Here is an 18886-nt window from a genome sequence, read left to right as displayed (position 1 = left end):
ATATCCTTCCATAAACTCCAAGCAATTGAAAACATAACAATAACTTTATCTTTAAGGGCATCGTAGGATAACCAATGTCCAACCCATTCTTTTAGATTTATAAAAGAATCTCTAACCTGTGCAACTTCATTGTAAAAAGGGTTAATGACCAAACAACCTGAGAAAAAGGACAATATAAGATGAAATGCTCAGGGGTTTTAGGCACCACAGTACCACACAAATTACAATTCACATCATGAGAGTTATTATACCACATAGCATGTCCAAGCAAATAACTGTACCTTGGGAAGCGCTGGAAGCTTTCAAAGAGACTTGTATATAAGGTTTTGATTTTGAGAGTTATGAATAAACTCATATTAACCGACAAAAGCTTACAAGTTGTTTTGACAGGGAATAGACCATTTTAAAAAAATGGCCAGATTAATCTGTTTTGAGTCTTTTGACGCTTTGAATGATTTGGGCATTATGAGGAGTGAAATAAGCAATAACCAAATCCAAAAGGAGAAATCTTTCTTATTTTTAGAAGGCTATTATTGGGGCGTCACATTCCATTAGAGGGGCATCACCTAATAGGACAAAAACGGGTCACCCATAAGTAATATCAAAAACCCCTTATCTCTAATAATTTTGTAATGACTAAACAACCCTTATTTAGTTAATTTTAATTTAATTTAATTAGATACAAATTAAATTAATGAATTTTGTTGTATACTCGGTGAATTCTGAGACGAAGTTTTTGTGGGAAGAAAAATTGGTCGTAAAATGAACTTTTATGGTTGGAAATAATCCAAACCTGGACGTATAATCACTTCTACAGTTGGAAATAATCCAAACCTGGATGTAAAATCACTTCTACGGTTGGAATTAAAAGGAACCTGGACGTAAAATCACATTCTACGGCTGGAATTAAAAGGAACCTGGACGTAAAATGAGCTTCTACTGTTGGAACTAATTCAAACCTGGACGTAAAACTACATGCAAATAAAATTCTACGATTGAAATTAATCCAAACCTGGACGTAAAATCACTTCTACGGTTGGAATAATCCAAACCTGGACGTAAAATCGGATGCTACAGTTGGAATTAAAAGAAACCTAGACGTAAAATCACTTCTACGGTTGAAACTAATCCAAACCTGGACGTAAAACTATATGCAAATAAAATTCTACGGTTGGAATTAATCCAAACCTGGACGTAAAATCACTTCTACGGTTTTTAAATTTTTATTTTAGTTGAAGGGTAATCTAGACATTTTGTATATGTGTTAGGATATTCCATAACCACTTTTTTGGACATTAATAGGGGTGTATTGGATTAGGATTTATATGGATATTTAACAATCCTAAAAACTCCTAGGTATTCAATTAAGATGTGTAAGGAATCATTAACTATCCATGGTATTCAATTAGGATTGTTTTAGATTCCACAAATATCCTAGGTATTCAATTTATTTAAGATTTCTTAGGATAGTTAAGGGACAAGATATATATGGATTCTTTTGGATATTTGTAGGCAAAATATGTATGTTATTATCTCATATCAATCTTAACCCAAACCACAAGAGTTTCATGGATTCTTATGGACATTTATTTTTTATCACAACATGTTATATGTTTCCACCACCACCACTACAAACCACCACCACCATACACCACAAACCAACCCAAGCACAACCACCACCATCGACCACCGCCTCCATCACCAACAATTTTTCCTCCACCACCATCACCGCCACACACCAACCACCACCGCCCACGCCCACCAACATCACCGCCACCGCCACCACCACACATACCAACCACCACCGCCCACCACCACCCCCACTTTTGGATATTTTTTTTTAAGGGAATCATAATGGCCTTGGTTTTTCAAATATATTAATAATTGGTAATATACTTCAATTTTTAAAAAGCAAACTACTCCTAAGACAATCCATTATAATCCAGAATCATGTATCTATAATAATCTTATAGATTCTTTAAGAAACATTATAAATCCACTAGATTCCGGGAAAACTAATATCTAATTTTATTTAGATAAATTCTGATTCAATACATTCCTGTAAAAATCCAAGTGAAGCTCCTCTATTGGGGTGTGACGCCCCAATAATAGCCTTCGTTTTTTTTGTTTCTTTTTAGGGAAAAGCAAAGAGGACGCAACAAGCGCTACAAAGAGCAAAGGATTAGCCTCAACCACTTGACCCGAGACAGCCAAAGTTGACCAGGCGATGGTGTCGCTCAGGGTTTTTCTCGTCAGTGTTCTTCCATGTTCCAACTTCCAAACCAGTCATGGCTGGGAGGATTCTCTTCTCTCTAAATGTATTTCGAGGGATGGGTCTCAATTGATTGTTTCCAACACTGACTTTTCCACCCCCGATTTCCTCAATGAACAAAAATACTCAAAAATATAAGGGGCGGAGTGGATTGATCTTCTCTGTCCGCAATGAAAGCTCATACGGAAGATTTCTCCCTAATGTTTCAACCCCTTATGTTGATGGAAGGGAAGAAGGTTGTTGCTATTTCTTCAAAGGATTTCAAAGAGGATTTGGAAGCTCAAATCAAAGGTACAAATTTCTTTACTTCTCTTGATGTATGAGTATCTGAGAGCATTGTCAAGACTCTCTTAACATATAACTACCACAACTACTTCAGGATTATATAAATACCTTTTCTAGGATTCTTAATATTCTACTAAGATAGGAGTTCTTTCAGCGGTGAACTTCTTTCAAAATTATGTCTATATATATTTATACTTTGAACATCTATTAAAATTCCCGTTTCTTCTGCATCTTCTTCTTGTATTTATTGAATTCAGCCATACATTATTTTTCTACATCTGTTCTTCTTTACTATAATGATTTCGAAAGAAGAAAATTTGGAGCTTAAAAATAATCCTTTACTGCAGGATTTTGTTTTCCCTCCTTTTGATGTTGTTGAACCCAAACATGTTCGGCCTGGCATTAAAACTTTATTGAAACAACTCGAGAATGATTTGGGTGTATTAGAGAAATCAGTAGAACCAACATGGTCTAAATTAGTTGATCCATTGGAGAAGAGTTTGGATCGACTACAACTAGTATGGGGGATCATTGATCATCTTCAGAATGTTAAAGATTCCGCTGATCTTCGCTCCGCTATAGATGAAGTTCAGGTGCTATATTAATATTTTGCTAAGATTCTTCAACTTTATGCAGCATGAATAGTTAGTGAAATTAGGCATGCAGTATCTGATTTATGTTTTTATATACCTATATGTTTTGCAGCCAGAGAAAGTTAAGTTTCTGCTTAGACTGGGACAAAGCAAACCCATTTACAATGCGTTCAAGGCCATCCAGGAGTCGTCTGATTGGCAGACTTTGAGCGATTCTCGTAAACGTATCGTCCAATGGAAAATAAAAGAGGCTGTTCTTAATGGTGTGTCGCTTGAAGATGATAAAAGAGAACAGTTTAATATAGTGCAACAGGAGTTAGAGAAGTGTGGCAAGAAGTTTATGGAGAACGTTATGGATTCCACCAAAAAATTTGAAAAGTTGATTACGGGTAAAAAAGATATCGATGGATTGCCTGCTTCAGCACTTGCGCTAGCTGCACAAATAGCAGCCACCAAGGTGTGTTGAAGTGCTAACTTTCTTACGGACTTTCCCTTTTAGTTGTTTTCTTATTTTGAATTTCTGGCATCAGTTAAGTATTTCTCTCTCATTAGGGGCATGAAATAGCCACTGCTGAAGATGGTCCATGGATGATAACATTAGATCGTCCAAGTTTTCAATCAGTTATGCGCCACTCGCGGAATCGTTCTTTGCGTGAGGAAGTCTATTGAGCCCATATAACTCAGTGCCTCTGATGGAGATCTGGACAATTCCCCAATTATTGACGAAATTCTGAAGCTCAGGTTGGAGAAGGCTAAGCTTCTTGGTTACAACAACTATGCAGAGGTATGATTTGTTATCTGTCATTGAGGACACTTCATTTTCAGAATGTTAAACCAACACATTAATTTTCTCTTCAGGTTAGCATGGCAATGAGAATGGCTACTGTTGACAAAGCAGAAGAATTCCTAGAAAAGATCCGGACTGCTTCATGGAATGCTGCAGTACAAGGTAGCATCACTTGCTTATTTTACTTGTTAATTCTTCAAAATTGAGGATTGTAGATTGCAGCCGGTTTTATATGGTTTTGTCTGTTGTATCTTAGTTTGGCAGTTGCATGAGACTATTGGTTCCTTTTGTGCTAATAGTGTTGGGCTTCAAGGCCTGAATTATGTGATGCGAAATTTAGTAGTCAAAGACTCAAAGAGTACTATCGAAGTAACCTTATTATGAAGATTGAACTGTAAGTTTTCGTAAAGTGGACAAAGGCTTAACCAAGTGTATATATATTCTTTAAACTCGTTGTAGATATGGAAGACCTTAAGAAATTCTCGCGAGAGCAGGGTGCTGTAGAAGCCAGTGATTTGTGTGACTGGGATATTAGCTTTTGGGGTGAGAGACTGCGCGAGTCGAAGTATGACATAAAAGAGGTAAGCTTGATGGGTTCGCCATTTTAATTAGAAACTCAGCACTCTGTTTGGCTTTCTTACAATATGAGAAGAATTTGTACTATAAGTTGAAGTGGTGCCAATAGATGTTCTCGGAATTTCATTCAAGTAATACAACATGCATATGTCTTCTTTTTTTTAATGGCACAGTTAACTACATCTAGATCATCCTAAGCTGCTTAAGGATTGCGTTTGCTCTTTACAGGTCTATATCGCAGGAATACTGATTATAGAATTTGGGAGTCAGTCTTTCACTTTTGAGCTTTTTTATCAATAAACAAATATAACAGAACACTGGAAATCTGCATTTGATTTTTATTAAGAAACCGATTATCTCACTTGCTTATGGTGGATTTCGTTCTCCTACTCCAAGTTCTGTGACAATTAACCTCGATATCAAAGTTAATCTGAAACCCAATATTGGTGGCACAGAAAGATCTGCATGGTTTACTCAAGACAGACTGCAGAAATCCACAACAAATACATATAGATTAGTGTGATGTTATCCTAAGCACTCCAAAATAATGCACCAAATAACTCGAATAATAATGCTTTCACCGTTTCTCAAGAATTTCAATTGTGTTCCTCCCTGAATAGCCTCTTTATAAACTCTTTATTTTTTGCTTGAATGATAAACTGGAAGATCAAAGTACACTGTATTCATGCTGACAAGTTATATTTGCTATATGGTGACTTTGTGCAGGAGTATTTACCTTAACCTGTTGTTGTACTTTGCAGGAAGAGTTGCGCTCGTACTTTTCCTTGCCAAAGGTTATGGATGGTCTTTTCGGTCTTGTAAAGAGACTATTCGAAATTGATATTGAGGCAGCCGATGGCCTAGCTCCAGTAATATCTTGTTCCCACTTTCATTTGCTGTCCACTTTGTTTACTCTAACACCAATTATTTGTCCACTTCTAACTTACTTTTGTCCAGGTATGGAACGATGATGTTAGATTTTACCGGGTGAAAGATTCCTTTGGCAATTCTGTTGCATACTTCGATCCATATTTTCGTCCATCTGAAAAACAGGGAGGGGCATGGATGGGTGCTGCTGTTGCACGAAGTCGTGCTCTTGCATGTGACGGTGCCTCTGCTAGATTGCCTGTTGCTTATGTGGTGTGCAATCAATCACCACCAGTAGGGGATAAGCCAAGCCTTATGACATTCCGTGAGGTAATATTCAATCAACCAATTTAATTACTTTATTTTTCTTCCAGAATCCAGACTCAGAAATCACGGTGGCAGGCAATGAGACTGCTAAAATCTAATGTAACTCACATCGGAAGCAAACTTAGATTTCGTGTAACCCTACAGCTATATTGCAGTCAGGGTTTAGTTAATTCAAAAGGCTAAGCTGCATCTGGTTCTTGCAAATGCCCTTGTCACGCAAACGGTGGTGTCAGAAATTGAATGAATAGAGTGTTGAAATATGAATGCGTATTATCCTAAACTTTTGTCAGAAGGTTCCCTAGGACTGATCCATATATTGTAGCGGACAATAAAATGTATTTGGATTGAATAAATGCAGGTTGAGACTGTTTTTCATGAATTTGGCCATGCATTACAACATATGCTCACCAAGGAAGACGAGAGTCTGGTTTCTGGTATTCGGGGTATAGAAAGGGACGCTGTTAAATTGCCTTCTCAGTTCATGGAGAATTGGTGTTACCAGAGGTGAGAGTAAATCGTTGAAGTCGTTCTCACTAACCCACTATAATATTTATGAGATTACAGTTAATGGTTTTAGATACAACGAGCATTACTTCATTTCTAAAGTTGGGCAACAAAATTTGAACCATAATACACTGAGATCTAACATTCGTATGTACTACCTTTCTAATTAGTGACGGCACCCACTATGCTTTCATGATTTATTGCAGTTTTTTTTTCTTCTATTTCATTCAAGTTGCCAGCAGGTCTGCTGGTTATATGCCACTTCGTTCTTTACGATTACCTTTACCTGGTGCCTACAGGAATACTTTGTTGAGCATTGCAAAACACTATGAAACTGGAGAGACGCTCCCGGATGAAGTTTATTTGAAACTCCTTGCAGCAAAGACATTCCGTGCAGGCTCACTAAACCTTCGCCAGGTTAGTTGGTGCTGAATAATTTGATGCATACTTACATTTTTACAGGGGCCTAGATCTTCTTTGGCACAGATGAGGTCTTTGAGGTGATCTATTGATTTAGTTGTTTACACAATTTAGAGTTTTGAAACAATATTATATGGACCCAAAAAATAAGCATGTTGTTCAGGCCTATATATGGACCCAAAGAGATAGTATAAGACAAAAAGATCCAAATGAAATAAGCACTTGTTGAAGATGGAGGGAACTTTGTGGTTTATGTATGTCTGGGGAACCTGTTGGTGGTAAAATTGTAAGATTGGCTCATGAACAATTTAGGGAAAGAATTCTGATAACGTTGCATATGTTTATATATATCATATATGAAGAGATGTGTAAATTTATTTTACGTTATTCATTGTTTCGCAGATATTATTTGCGAGTACTGATTTGGAGCTGCATGGGAAGTACATTCCTGGTGGTTCAGAGTCCATTTTTGATGTTTATCGCAGAATGAGCGAAAAAACTCAAGTTCTCACACCACTGCCAGAAAATAGGTTCCTTTGTGCTTTCGATCATATTTTTGCAGGTTCAGAAGGTAAATCATTTCAGTTCATTGCCTTAACTGCGTTATGTAACCGCCTTTAGTAACTTATATTTTTGGACATGTTAGGTGGATATGCAGCAGGATACTACGGTTACATGGTAACTTTCCTTTTGTTCTGCTCAGACTCATTCTTTTCATTGTTTTACAATCGAATTTCAGGCTATGTAATGTGCATTTCAAGGTTATCTAAAGCTTACTTGTATTGATCAAATTTTTACAGTGGGCTGAGGTGTTATCAGCTGATGCTTTCTCCGCATTTGAGGATGCTGGGCTGGATAATGAAAAGGTACGTAAGTGAGTTTAAACTTGCATGATCAATAGAGTTCTTATCAGTGCCATGGTTTAGAATCGCCTTTGTGAATGAAAATTATTCACCTCTTATTGCTATTGTTGTTACAACTGTCTCGAAATCAGTTTGTGTGGAAGGACCTTATGTGATTGTTCGGTGCTGTAAACCAATTACGCCCATCTTACTGGGAGTATAAGATGATGAATAACATAACTTATGTTTCATTGTAAAAAAAACCTTACAACAGGCTGTCAAAGAGATTGGGCACAAGTTTCATGACACGGTTCTTGCTCTTGGAGGTGGAAAACCGGCACTTGAGGTTAGTTCCAGTAGACTAAGCAATAAACAGATACACACTGTATGTATTGCAACTGGTTTTCATCATTCCTTTTTCTCGCAGGTTTTTGTTCAGTTCCGAGGGCGTGAACCATCTCCTGAGGCACTTCTAAAGCATCATGGCCTTTTAACAACTGCAGCAGTGTCCGTCTAGTGTATACACTTTACGATGCAACAAGATTTAGACTACCACCTATCTTTAGGTTCTAATTCGCTTTTGCACTATATATTTCTCTTTTTCGAAATAAATAATCTACGAGAGTTTTGAGATGAAATGAAGGTGTAAAGCAACTGAAATAGTACTCTTAGTCTCTTTTATATGATTATTATTCACCGTCGGAATCAATGTGCACTCCTTTGCAATGGAACCTTGCTAATTGAATAGTATGGCTCTAATTGCATTGACAAATGCTATCCCGCACGACTCTGCGGGATGACTTCCCACTCAAGCGGCTTCTAAGACGTTGGATGATAAAGGTTAGAGACAATTATAATAGGTAAACAGACAACACCTTAATATTAAACGAGTTATGTGTAATCACAGACGCTTGACAACAATCAGCACGTCTTTAACTACTTATAGAGGAGATGCTGAACAGAGGTAGGCCAACTAGAGTACATACTCCACGGTTAAAAAAATTGTACATTCAAACACAGACAACCAAGAAACAACCAAGAATCTTCCTTCCGCCCCTCATTCATACCGAATCACCAAGGAGAATTTACCACATTATGGAATGCCTCATGCTTCTCTGCATTGACTTTTAAAGTTTCTACTTCTTTCTCGAGCCTTGTGGACTCATTTCTGAGTTCAAGAATTCTCTTTTCAAGAGTTGATAACTCCTCCTCTTTGGCACGATCCTGTTCGTTGTACTCGAGTGCATGTTCTGATTCCAAGGCTAGTTTCAGAAGCATGTCTAACCGAGAAAGTAAGAACTCAACGTTCATTCCTAGATGTTTAAATCCAATTAAGCTCTTCTGCCATGCTTTATATTCATCCTTAGGAGTACTAAGCTTACTTCCCCTGATGGCATCGGCAATATTCACTGTCTCACAAATCATACCTGCAACTAATTTACTGTTCATCCCTTGTATAAGATGTCTATGAAGATGAGTTTTCTGACTGCAGCAGAGCTCGTAGTACTTAGTTCTAACATTTGCAGATATCTCGGAATCTATAATCAAACCGTTGACTACTATGGTGAAACTTTCTAAATTAGTAACATCCTGAACCTCAAAAGTGGAGTCGGAAAATTTTATACGTTCCAAAACTTCTGAATCAATTACCTCTTCACTACTATGGTCATCTAGCTGCCTCGAACTTGCTAGTAGAAGCGTAATATTTCGATCAATTACCTCTTCATCACTACGGCCTTCTGGCTGTCTCGAACTTTCTGGTGAAAGCATAATATTTAGATCAATTTCCACTTCATTATTACCATTGTCGTCTGGCTGTATCGAACTTTCTAGTGGAAGAGTAACATCTCGATCCTCGCCATGAAGAGGGACTGAAGGATCAGACTTAATTTGTTTCTGTCCACGTCTTTTAGTCATCTCCATTTCATTACAATCTTCAGGTAATGAGAGAACACTATCCTGATCTTCACCAGGTAGAGGGACTGTAGGATGAGATGATACGCGCTTGCGTTTATTTCTTTCCTTAGCATCTGAGTGGTCTTCTCAGTTTGAAATCCATTAACAAAGGCAGTAAAGAAACTTAGAATCACAAGAGATTGCAAGACTAGAAACAATCAGACAGACAGACTCAGCTTAATGAGGGAAGGCATAAAATTACCTGCAATGTCACTCCCTTCTTCCGGAATATCACATGCCAAACCGCGTGTTCCTCTTACTATGTAAACCTATAAATTGAACAAAAATGAAACTTAAAAATGTTAAACCATTTGCTCTAAAATCACTGAATGCCAAACCGAATAGTGATCACCTTGAATTTGGTAGCCTCAACTAACTGGAAGACCACAGCATCTCCTGCAGCCAACTTGTGTACCCTGGAAAATGTTCCCCATCCACCACTTAGTCCAAACTTCCGAGGAAGACATTTTACAGTGTGCTCTTCCCCATCTTCATCCAACAAAGTTAAATCAAAGTCCTCTTTCGGTAGATTCAAAGAGCAAAATGTTGCAGGAAGTCCCTGTTAACAGAGAAGAAACTTGACAGTCTAACTCTAACACCATAGTTTGTACTGAACCCTAAATGCTTACATGATAAACAGAAAAATGGGGTGATTATTACCAGCCAAAACCCATTACTAACATGCGAGGGGAGCATGATTTTGATGAAGCTAGGGTATTTCGGATTCAAACTCGATTGGATTTCTTCAGCTCCCACTTGGGCTAATGATTTATTACGATGATCTTCAGTGGCGGTTAACAATGTCTTTGATCTGCATGCACTTCAGGTGTCACATAGACAACGTTGCTACCATAAAAACAGAAAACATCAATCATGCAAAAACAAAATCTGATAACTGACCTTGTTCTCTTCTTTTCCTTTGTAGGATTGTGAACCACCTGTTGAGGGACAACCTTAGTGAGAGAAGAATCCGTTTCCTTAGTTGAACTTCTAGTCATTCTCTTGAGAAACCTGCCTTTGGGAATTTTCTGCTTGCCTTCCATACTGTTTTTCCTTCGGGTTTTTCCGTTCAGATTTTTGGAACTTGCGGAGTGAAGTGAAGTCATAATGGCCCGACTATCGGAAGCTTACATTTGTAATACCTCAGCCCGTTCCATGGCTAAAAATGCCACATTTGTCGAATGGTAATGCCACGTGTTGATAAAAAAACTGGAAGTATAAATAAAAGAAGTTCTTATTTATGAGGGCCGACTTTATCAACAAAGCACCAGTGGTCTAGTGGTAGAATAGTACCCTGCCACGGTACAGACCCGGGTTCGATTCCCGGATGGTGAATTTTTGTATGCCATTATTCTTTTGCTGAAGTTTCAGCTAATGACATCCTTACACAAAAGACCTTCAAAAAAGTGTATTCATTGCACAAAAAACCCATACAGCACGAGCACATATACAAGATAGTGACAGCAAAAAGAGACGATTTCTTAAGAGACTGAATCACCAAGGAGAGGCAGCCTCTTTCTTGAATGTCAATATATGCTTCCAGTTCCAGACATTTTATATCTTTCTCTAGCCTTCTGGAGTCATTTTTCAGGTACAGAATTTTCATTTCCAGACTTGTTATCTCCTCATCTACCTGAGTCTTTCTACTCATAATGTCACGATACCTCTTATATTCAAATGCTTGTTCTGAATCAAAGGCTAGTTTCATGAGTCTGTTGAGACGGGAAACCAAGAACCCGACATTCATTCCAAGTTGTCCAAATGCTTCTAAACCCCTTGCCCATGTTTCAAATTCATCCTTTGGGGTGTCGAGTGTACTTGTTCTGATGGCATCAGCTATATTGACTGTTTCAGAAATGATTCCTGCGACTAATTTACTGTTCAGCCTGGGCGCGAGATGTTTATGAAGGAAAGCTTTTTGACTGCAGCAAAGCTCGTAGTATTTGGTTCGAACATATTCAGGTATCTCAGAATCAGTAATCAAACCGTTCACTGCTATGCGGAATCTCCAAAACTCCCAACGTCCTGAAACTCAATAATTGAGTCTGAAAGTTTCATGCCTTTCAAAACTTCTGAATCATCTACCACTTCATTATTATGGTCCATAGGTGGTGGTTCCAGAGCAAGCACACACATTTTAGCATCATTGAGAAGAGAAACTGAAGGATGAGACTTCACTCGTTTTCGTGTATACATTTGAATTGGCATCATGTCCTTGATATATACATCATCTTCTTCAAATTTTAAATGCAGAAAGAGAACGGGTTAAGCCTCTTAGAATTGTGGTATTTGAAAAATAAAAGAAATAAAAGAAGAATGAGAAGCCTCATAGAAAATACCTAAGTCATTTTCTTTTGCAGGAAGAGGGGACTCCAAAGGGTCAAGAGCAACATCAACATCCATCGAACCGTTTCCTCTTACAATATAAACCTATAAAATAGTGAATGTTACTGAAAAGGTGCTGATAACCGCTTGCTATAAATAATCTAAAAGATGGACAAGTATGCAAGTTTAACAAGGGCTGGAGCACATTTTTCTGACATATATCCACAATGTTGCATATGGATACCAACATACTGTGAAAAATATGTCTTCGCATTGTGATCACTATAAACTCAAATTCATAAAACAAGCTACTACAACAAAAATCACCCAAAATCAAATAATAATCACCTTGAATTTGGTAGCCTTGACTAACTGGAAAACTAAGACATCTCCTGCAATTAGCATGTTTGCAGTGGCAAAATGATCCCATCCACCACTTAGGGTGAACATCCGCGGATAGAATCTTACAATGAACTCATCCCCATCCTCAACCAACAAAGTAAGATCAACCTTTTCTCTAGGTAAGTTGGAATAGCAGAAGTTCCTCAGAATTTTCTGTTAATAAAACATTCAAGACAATATCATGAGAATCACCAACACCGTAACTTGGTTCTGAAATCCAAATATTCACTAGATAAATGGAAAACTGGGATTACCATCCATGGACCCCCACTAACTTGTGACTGGCGCATAACTTTAATGAAGCTTGGATATCTCTGACTTAAACTCCATTGGATTTCTTCAGCTTGCTCTTGGGCTATTGATTTAGGCCTATAAATATTGTTCACCGATCTAGTTCTGCTGCAGACAACATTTCCTCTCAAATTAAGACAATTAAAAACAAACAATGTGCAGGAAATGTTGGTACCAGAACATAAACTGACCTTGATTTATTCTTCATAGGATAAGCAACTACCTGCTCAACAACAACAAGTGACAACCCGTAATTCAGATTAGAGTGATTAGATCAATTTACAACCAGATCAAGTTGGTGGGTGCATACTGTGATGTGCTGAGCAAACCAACACTAAGTAACAAGATTTTCTACTGGTCTTTCTGAATCCCCAGTTGTGTATGCATGTATGTTCAGAAACCTACTCAGACATAAATTTCAAATCCTTCAACCAGATACTCTTCCTAAGACGACCCAACATATCTTGTTACTTAACCAGGCACAGAATACACAGTTGATAGTCATCTAACTCTAATGCATGGTACAATATGCTCTGCCGATGTGATATAAAAATGCATGCTCTCATAAAACATGGCTACAGTAAAGATAAATCGGCAGAATAAACAAATCTTAAGCAACACAAGAAAAGAAATAAAAAGAAATGAACTTCACATTTTAAAATCTAATAAAGAATAATAATGTAAAAGTAAATAAAAAGTGAGAGTGAAAGTAGAAAGTAATAACCGAGTTTGAAGAGTAATCCATGTCAGTAGCTGAAGTGCTGGGCGATTCCAGTTTCTTTGTCATGTTTCTATTTTGTTTGAGAGCCTTCAAACACTCAAGATTCTGGAGATGGACAGAAACTAAACTGAAGTTTCCAACTGATTTGGTTTTAAAAATAACAACACCTCGGTTTGAAATGTCCATCTGTCAATCAACAAAATAAAAAATAATTCCATCTGTCAATTTTGATGCAGCGACACGACATCCACCGAACCCAGTTATATTTGTTCACAGAACGCTGGGTATTTAGTATCCACTGACAATATTTGCATGACGACTTCTTTCAACAAAGCACCGGTGGTCTAGTGGTAGAATTAGTACCCTGCCACGGTACAGACCCGGGTTCGATTTCCGGCTGGTGCATCTTTTTTTTCACCTGAAGTTTCTTTTTCTTCTTTTCTTGCATAAATAAATACGAGAGCGTCTTGTCTCATCTCCTGTAAAATTGCGGTGGGAAACCTAGAAGACGAAATTATAATGGGAAAGGTAGAAGACGAAATCGTAGCCGCAGCCTTAGCTGAGCTAAACGAACAGATTGACAGGGATCTTGAAACAATTGTGGTAAACAATTGAGCTAAACAGTTAGTTTTATTGGATGTGCTGATTTAATCATAAAGATTTACCGGCTTAATAAGGAGGTGGACGAAAAGAAGAAGAAGAAGAGACAGCAGTTGGAATCGAAAATATTGGCTCGGTATCTAAGTATGCAAGAAGCAGTTTTAAAATTCAAGATGATGAACAAGGAAAAGGAAGAAAGTCGATAATGATGGCGGCGAGAAGAAAAACAACGAAGACGTTTGAGGGTTTTAATCTTCAGTGTGTTTCTTTTGAAAGTAATTCAGTGTCTAAAAGTTCTTAGGGGTTTTCTGAAACAATTTTGACCTATGCAAATTTATATGTATTCTGATTGAATTATCTCTAACAGGAAGTTTCCACACTGAAAATTTCAGAAAAAACTGCACAGATTTTGTGTGAAAAATAAGATTTACAGCTAACATGCAACAATCGAACAGAACAATTCCTACACAGGTTTTCTTTAGGTACTTACTTACAGACTCTTGAATGGAAATCAGTGCAACAAGGGTTCATAATTATCTTAAAGCTGCTGATATTTTATAATTCTCTACAAGTTCAAGGGATCAAACAACCACCTTAGAACTTGTCGATGGTAAATCCATCCCTAAGGACTTCGTATGCATCTCTACCCCTGCTCTTTTTCAGACCCGCAGTGAAATAAACCTTTGTGCCTTCGGTTGAGATGGTAGTTACCTTTGCCCAAATCATTACCTTTGTTTTTATTCCCTCAATGTCAGCTAACTTTCCTTTCTCCAAATACCCAGTCACAGTAGTAGAGAAACGCAAGCATGATGAATCCTTGTAACCGACTTCACAAATAGCGGGAATGTATACGATTAACTTACCTGTCTCTTCATTGAACTCGTAGTTGGTCGCATCTCGAGGAAAGATGCCCACTGGCAAGTCATACTCTTTTAATAGCTCTGGTAGTGGCTTCTGCATTTTTCCTGCGAACACCCAGATTCCCTCTCAGTCCGAGAAACCTCAAATCTTATTTGTAATTGTAAGTAAACAATTGTAAAGTGAAAGCTAAGGCTTCACAGCTTAAACCAAAATGACAATGCTAACCTAAAAAAACAGTACGATTCAGGCCATATAAAAAGGTCCAGTTTCATTCATTCAAATGACACTCTGCTTATTGTGAGTAGCAACTAGTTTCAAGAATTACGTTGACATCATGAAGATATTCCAGTCATCAGAACTTGTTCGTGAAAACTGAACTTTCTAAACTGATGTATGCTGCACAGATCCCAGTGATTATACAGTCTTGTAAAGAATGAAGAAACCACTTGCTCCAATAGTATTTCCGTCTTAATTTTGAAAATTCCATTAACAAAAAAGCCTCCAATTTGCACGTAAATGGACAATATATCGGCACTTAACTGGATCGTCTCTTTAACTAAATGGTTTGCATGATACACGAGAAAAATATATTATGAATGTAATATCATATTCATAATCATGAATTACCCCACCATCACTTGTATCAGTGTTGTCACATTTTGTTAGAGTGCTAATGTATATGTTTCTGCAAGACTGCAAGGAGAGTCTATAATGACTTTATGACTTGATACAACGAGACCTTATATGTAGCACAACTTAAGATATCCAACCATAGCTTTACAACTTTAGAACTTAAATAACATTATAATGAGCCCCATTGTAAAGTTAATATGAAAAGGAATTGTAGAAAGAGAATTCACCTTTGAGTTTATTGACAAACCATTTGGCGCTTCCCTCGATTGTACTTGACAATGACTGATACAGGGGATATAATTAGTATGATTAACAAATTTTCAAATAAATCCATGGCCAACCATATGTAACAACAATAAGAATGTGGATAACATATTAGTGCATCACTAGATCCATCTGTACATCTCAAGTCATTCTACCGGGTCTGTCAGTATATAACCATCTAGCTTCTAAGTATATTACTCCTTTACACTACCATCGTTTTATTCAGTATAAATAAATATTTTACTTAATTGTCTTAGCCAAAATTGCAACTTGTTCGTTCACAGATTTACACATCAAGTTCCTATATTTCCTTAAAATCTGACTGCTTTAGTACACTAAAGGTCAACATTCTGCTTATTTCATCGCTCAATGTATTCACAGCCAATTCGTCATTAGCCGTTTAGAAATCTCTTGCACGTATGAAATTTGTAAATTTCACAAAAATAGGCAGAAATTTGTAATTTTTCTAAAATTAGGTCATAATTTGTTTTAAACCAATTTGAGCAACGGGGACAAATCTCATCCACTATTTCCACTCTTCAAGAATTCAACCAATATGCTTCTAATTTAAGATCACATAGATCTAATCTGGTTCACAAGTGTCCTAAGTAATTACCAAATCCTAATCAAGAAGAGACTAACAATTATACTATCAAATCTCATGTAAGACGATTTAAGGAATGGAATTCCTACATACAAAATAAAGATAAAGGTGGAGGATGAAAACTCCAGTGAAACGGGAAAGGAGACTTACAGTGATGTCATCTCCAACTGAATCGATTTCTTTGTTGGCTTTCTTGCCTAACCAGTAGCTTCCTACCTTGTTCAGTATCTGATCCATTTACTAACTTGTTTTTCAGGAATTAGATCCAGATTTCTTATGAATTCCCTTCTCTTCTCTTTTCCCTTGCGAAGTTCTGCAACTAACAAGGAAGAAAGAAAGAGAAAGCGAGAGAGAAAGAAAAGAAAGTTCTGAGCTCTCACCGATTTAGTCAAGTTCGCGGGTATTTTACTTCGTCCGGTCCTACTCTGACTTTACTCTTTTACGCTTTATCGAACCCCGTTAAAATCTGTGTTAATCACCATCTCGCATTTTAATGTGGGGAGATGTACAGACTAGAAGTAAGACAAAGGTGAGGAAACCACACTTCACCTGGTTTGGACTTCGGACTCTTTGGACATGCACTACTATGGAACTGATCGTGATTATTTGTAAATAACAATTATTGGATGATCCAGCTGTAAAACTATTTCTCATTGTGTAATTTTAATAAGGGTTAAGGCTTTAAACTTCAAACTGTACAACATGAAGTTTTTTTTTTTGCACAATTATAACACACTTTAAATCGATTCTGTTTTTTTTTTTTTTTTTTTTATGAATCACTCAAATTTTATTAAAAAAATCGAAAGTTACATATACAAAATAGGAAAGAAAGTAAAAAATAACAAAGTAACCCAGCCCAGAACTATCCACTAATTTTTTTACAAAATCAAGTCCATGAAAGCCCAACTAGCTGAATCTCTGCTCTTCTCAGGCATCTCTACTCTTCTCAGCCATATAGGTCTACCAAGACAAACACTTCTTTCACCAGTTAACATTCTTGCTCCTCTCTTAGCAGCACAATCTGCAGAAAAATTAATCTCTCTGAAACGGTGATTAAACTTGATAACAGTTAACTTCCTGACTGCATTATACCATCTTAACTTTATAAACCAAGGAATTTGATTATAGGCAAACTGATTTATCACAGTCTTGGAGTCTGACTGAATGATAATCTTCTGAAGCTCCCATTCAACAGCCAATTCAGCAGCAACCACTAATGCATAAACTTCTGCAATGTAATTAGTAGCAAAACCTAAGCCTCCAGATACAACACCCATTACCTGACATGCCTGATTTCTGACAAAAATTCCTAACTCAGTTGCACCTGGATTTCCAAGAGAAGCTCCATCACAGCAAAATAGAGTAAAATCAGATTCTGGAGCAGACCAATAACAGGGTATAATGAACTGAATTCTAGATTTTCTTGTACCCAGATTAAAGAATGATATTAAGTGAAGATCATAAGCTTGATCCCATTTCTCCCATGTAAGTCTCATACCACCTTCAAACACCACCTTCAAACACCATCTTCTACATTTGAAGGAGGATATGTTTGGCTTTACATTGTCAAAAAATCTTCTATTTTTATGGAACCACAACTCCTTCAATGTACTACAGGCTGCAATTATCCAGACTTGTTGAACCAAAGGACTTTTATGAGCTGCTCTTTTCCAAACATCCTTAAAAGATGTAGGAATTGCAAAGTTGAAGATGGCACCCAACCAGTTCCAAATATGCAAGCTAAAATCACAATTACTTCAGCTTTTCCACATATACAACATTGGGATACCATATCATAACCATGGCTAAATTTTTTAATATCATCCATATAAAGTCCATGAAGTAATTTCCAGACATTGCTAGTAGTACTTGGGTGAAGATAAGCATTCTACAAGTACTTTGACCATCGAACCTTCCTTTCCTTCAATTCATTTTTTCAACTGCGGCTGAAACTAGAATTTCCCCTGAGATGGAAGCATTCCATATTAACTCATCATTTCCACCACCAATTTCAGGCATACTAAGAGCAGCAAGAATATTTTGAACTTCGTTAGGAATAGCCCAATTTCCATTGTGGATGAGATTAGCTACTTTCAAATGAATATTATCTTGAACATACTGATTGGAACCACATATATTGATTAAGGAAGTATCACCAATCCATACATCAAACCATATAAAAATCCTCCTTCCATTTCCAACACACCATCTTAAGTTCTCATGCAATGATTGCCATGCCCAACACAAACCTGATCTGACAGAAGATTGTTTCCATTTCAAAATCCATTGATTATTTTGGTCTTGGTATTTAGCTTTAAAAAATAAAGCCCAGTCTTCTTCATAAATCATAATTTTCCATAACATCTTCATAAGGAATGCTCTATTAATAATTTCCAATCTCTGAATCCCCAACCCTCATTCCTTAAAAGGAGTACATACTTTTTTCCAGCCTAAAATCATGTTTTCCTTGATTCACTATCTCCAGACCAAAGAAAATTTCTATTGATATTCTCACAAGTTTTGATGACTAATGATGGCCATTTATAGATTGCCATGTTGTATAGAGGAATGTTACAAAGTAATGACTTGATTAAAACCAATCTTTCTTGAAATGGACAAGAGTTTCCCTTTCCAGGATGCAAGTTTCTTCTGCATCATCTCCACCATTGGCCAAACTGTAGCAGACTTAACTCTACCATTGCAAAGAAGAACACCTAGATATTCGTCAGGAAAAACACTCAGCTCCATTTGAAGTA

The 18886-nt window shown here is 37.1% G+C and overlaps 2 protein-coding genes, 2 non-coding genes and 2 pseudogenes across 4 annotated transcripts; 3 read left to right on the top strand and 3 right to left on the bottom strand.

Annotated features, from left to right (window-relative positions):
• The first annotated feature begins 2853 nt into the window (after positions 1–2853).
• LOC113338419 lies at positions 2854–8174 on the top strand (annotated as a pseudogene).
• A 272-nt stretch (positions 8175–8446) lies between these two features.
• Positions 8447–10472, bottom strand: LOC113338908 (B3 domain-containing protein Os01g0234100-like). The gene is made up of 5 exons (XM_026584303.1): positions 10330–10472; positions 10090–10240; positions 9782–9988; positions 9632–9698; positions 8447–9512 (listed from the first exon to the last, which is right to left on the bottom strand). Exons 1-5 carry the CDS (start codon positions 10470–10472, stop codon positions 8545–8547), a joined length of 1536 nt encoding a protein of 511 aa, XP_026440088.1. The 3' UTR covers positions 8447–8544.
• Positions 10473–10693: 221 nt separating this feature from the next.
• Positions 10694–10764, top strand: TRNAG-GCC. Its single transcript has one exon. It is a non-coding gene; the product is annotated as a tRNA-Gly (tRNA).
• A 13-nt stretch (positions 10765–10777) lies between these two features.
• On the bottom strand, positions 10778–14016 carry LOC113338907 (annotated as a pseudogene).
• TRNAG-GCC lies at positions 13502–13573 on the top strand. The gene has a single exon. It is a non-coding gene; the product is annotated as a tRNA-Gly (tRNA).
• A 142-nt stretch (positions 14017–14158) lies between the features above and the next one.
• On the bottom strand, positions 14159–16515 carry LOC113338947 (uncharacterized protein At5g01610-like). Its single transcript, XM_026584336.1, has 3 exons — positions 16281–16515; positions 15490–15544; positions 14159–14733 (listed from the first exon to the last, which is right to left on the bottom strand). The coding sequence occupies exons 1-3, from the start codon at positions 16365–16367 to the stop codon at positions 14363–14365; spliced, it is 513 nt and encodes a 170-aa protein (XP_026440121.1). The 5' UTR covers positions 16368–16515; the 3' UTR covers positions 14159–14362.
• Between the last annotated feature and the right edge of the window lie 2371 nt (positions 16516–18886).

This window comes from Papaver somniferum, unplaced genomic scaffold (genome assembly GCF_003573695.1).
Source record: "Papaver somniferum cultivar HN1 unplaced genomic scaffold, ASM357369v1 unplaced-scaffold_19, whole genome shotgun sequence".
Classification (NCBI taxonomy): Eukaryota; Viridiplantae; Streptophyta; class Magnoliopsida; order Ranunculales; family Papaveraceae; genus Papaver; species Papaver somniferum.
This window is presented reverse-complemented; position numbering and strand designations above follow the sequence as displayed.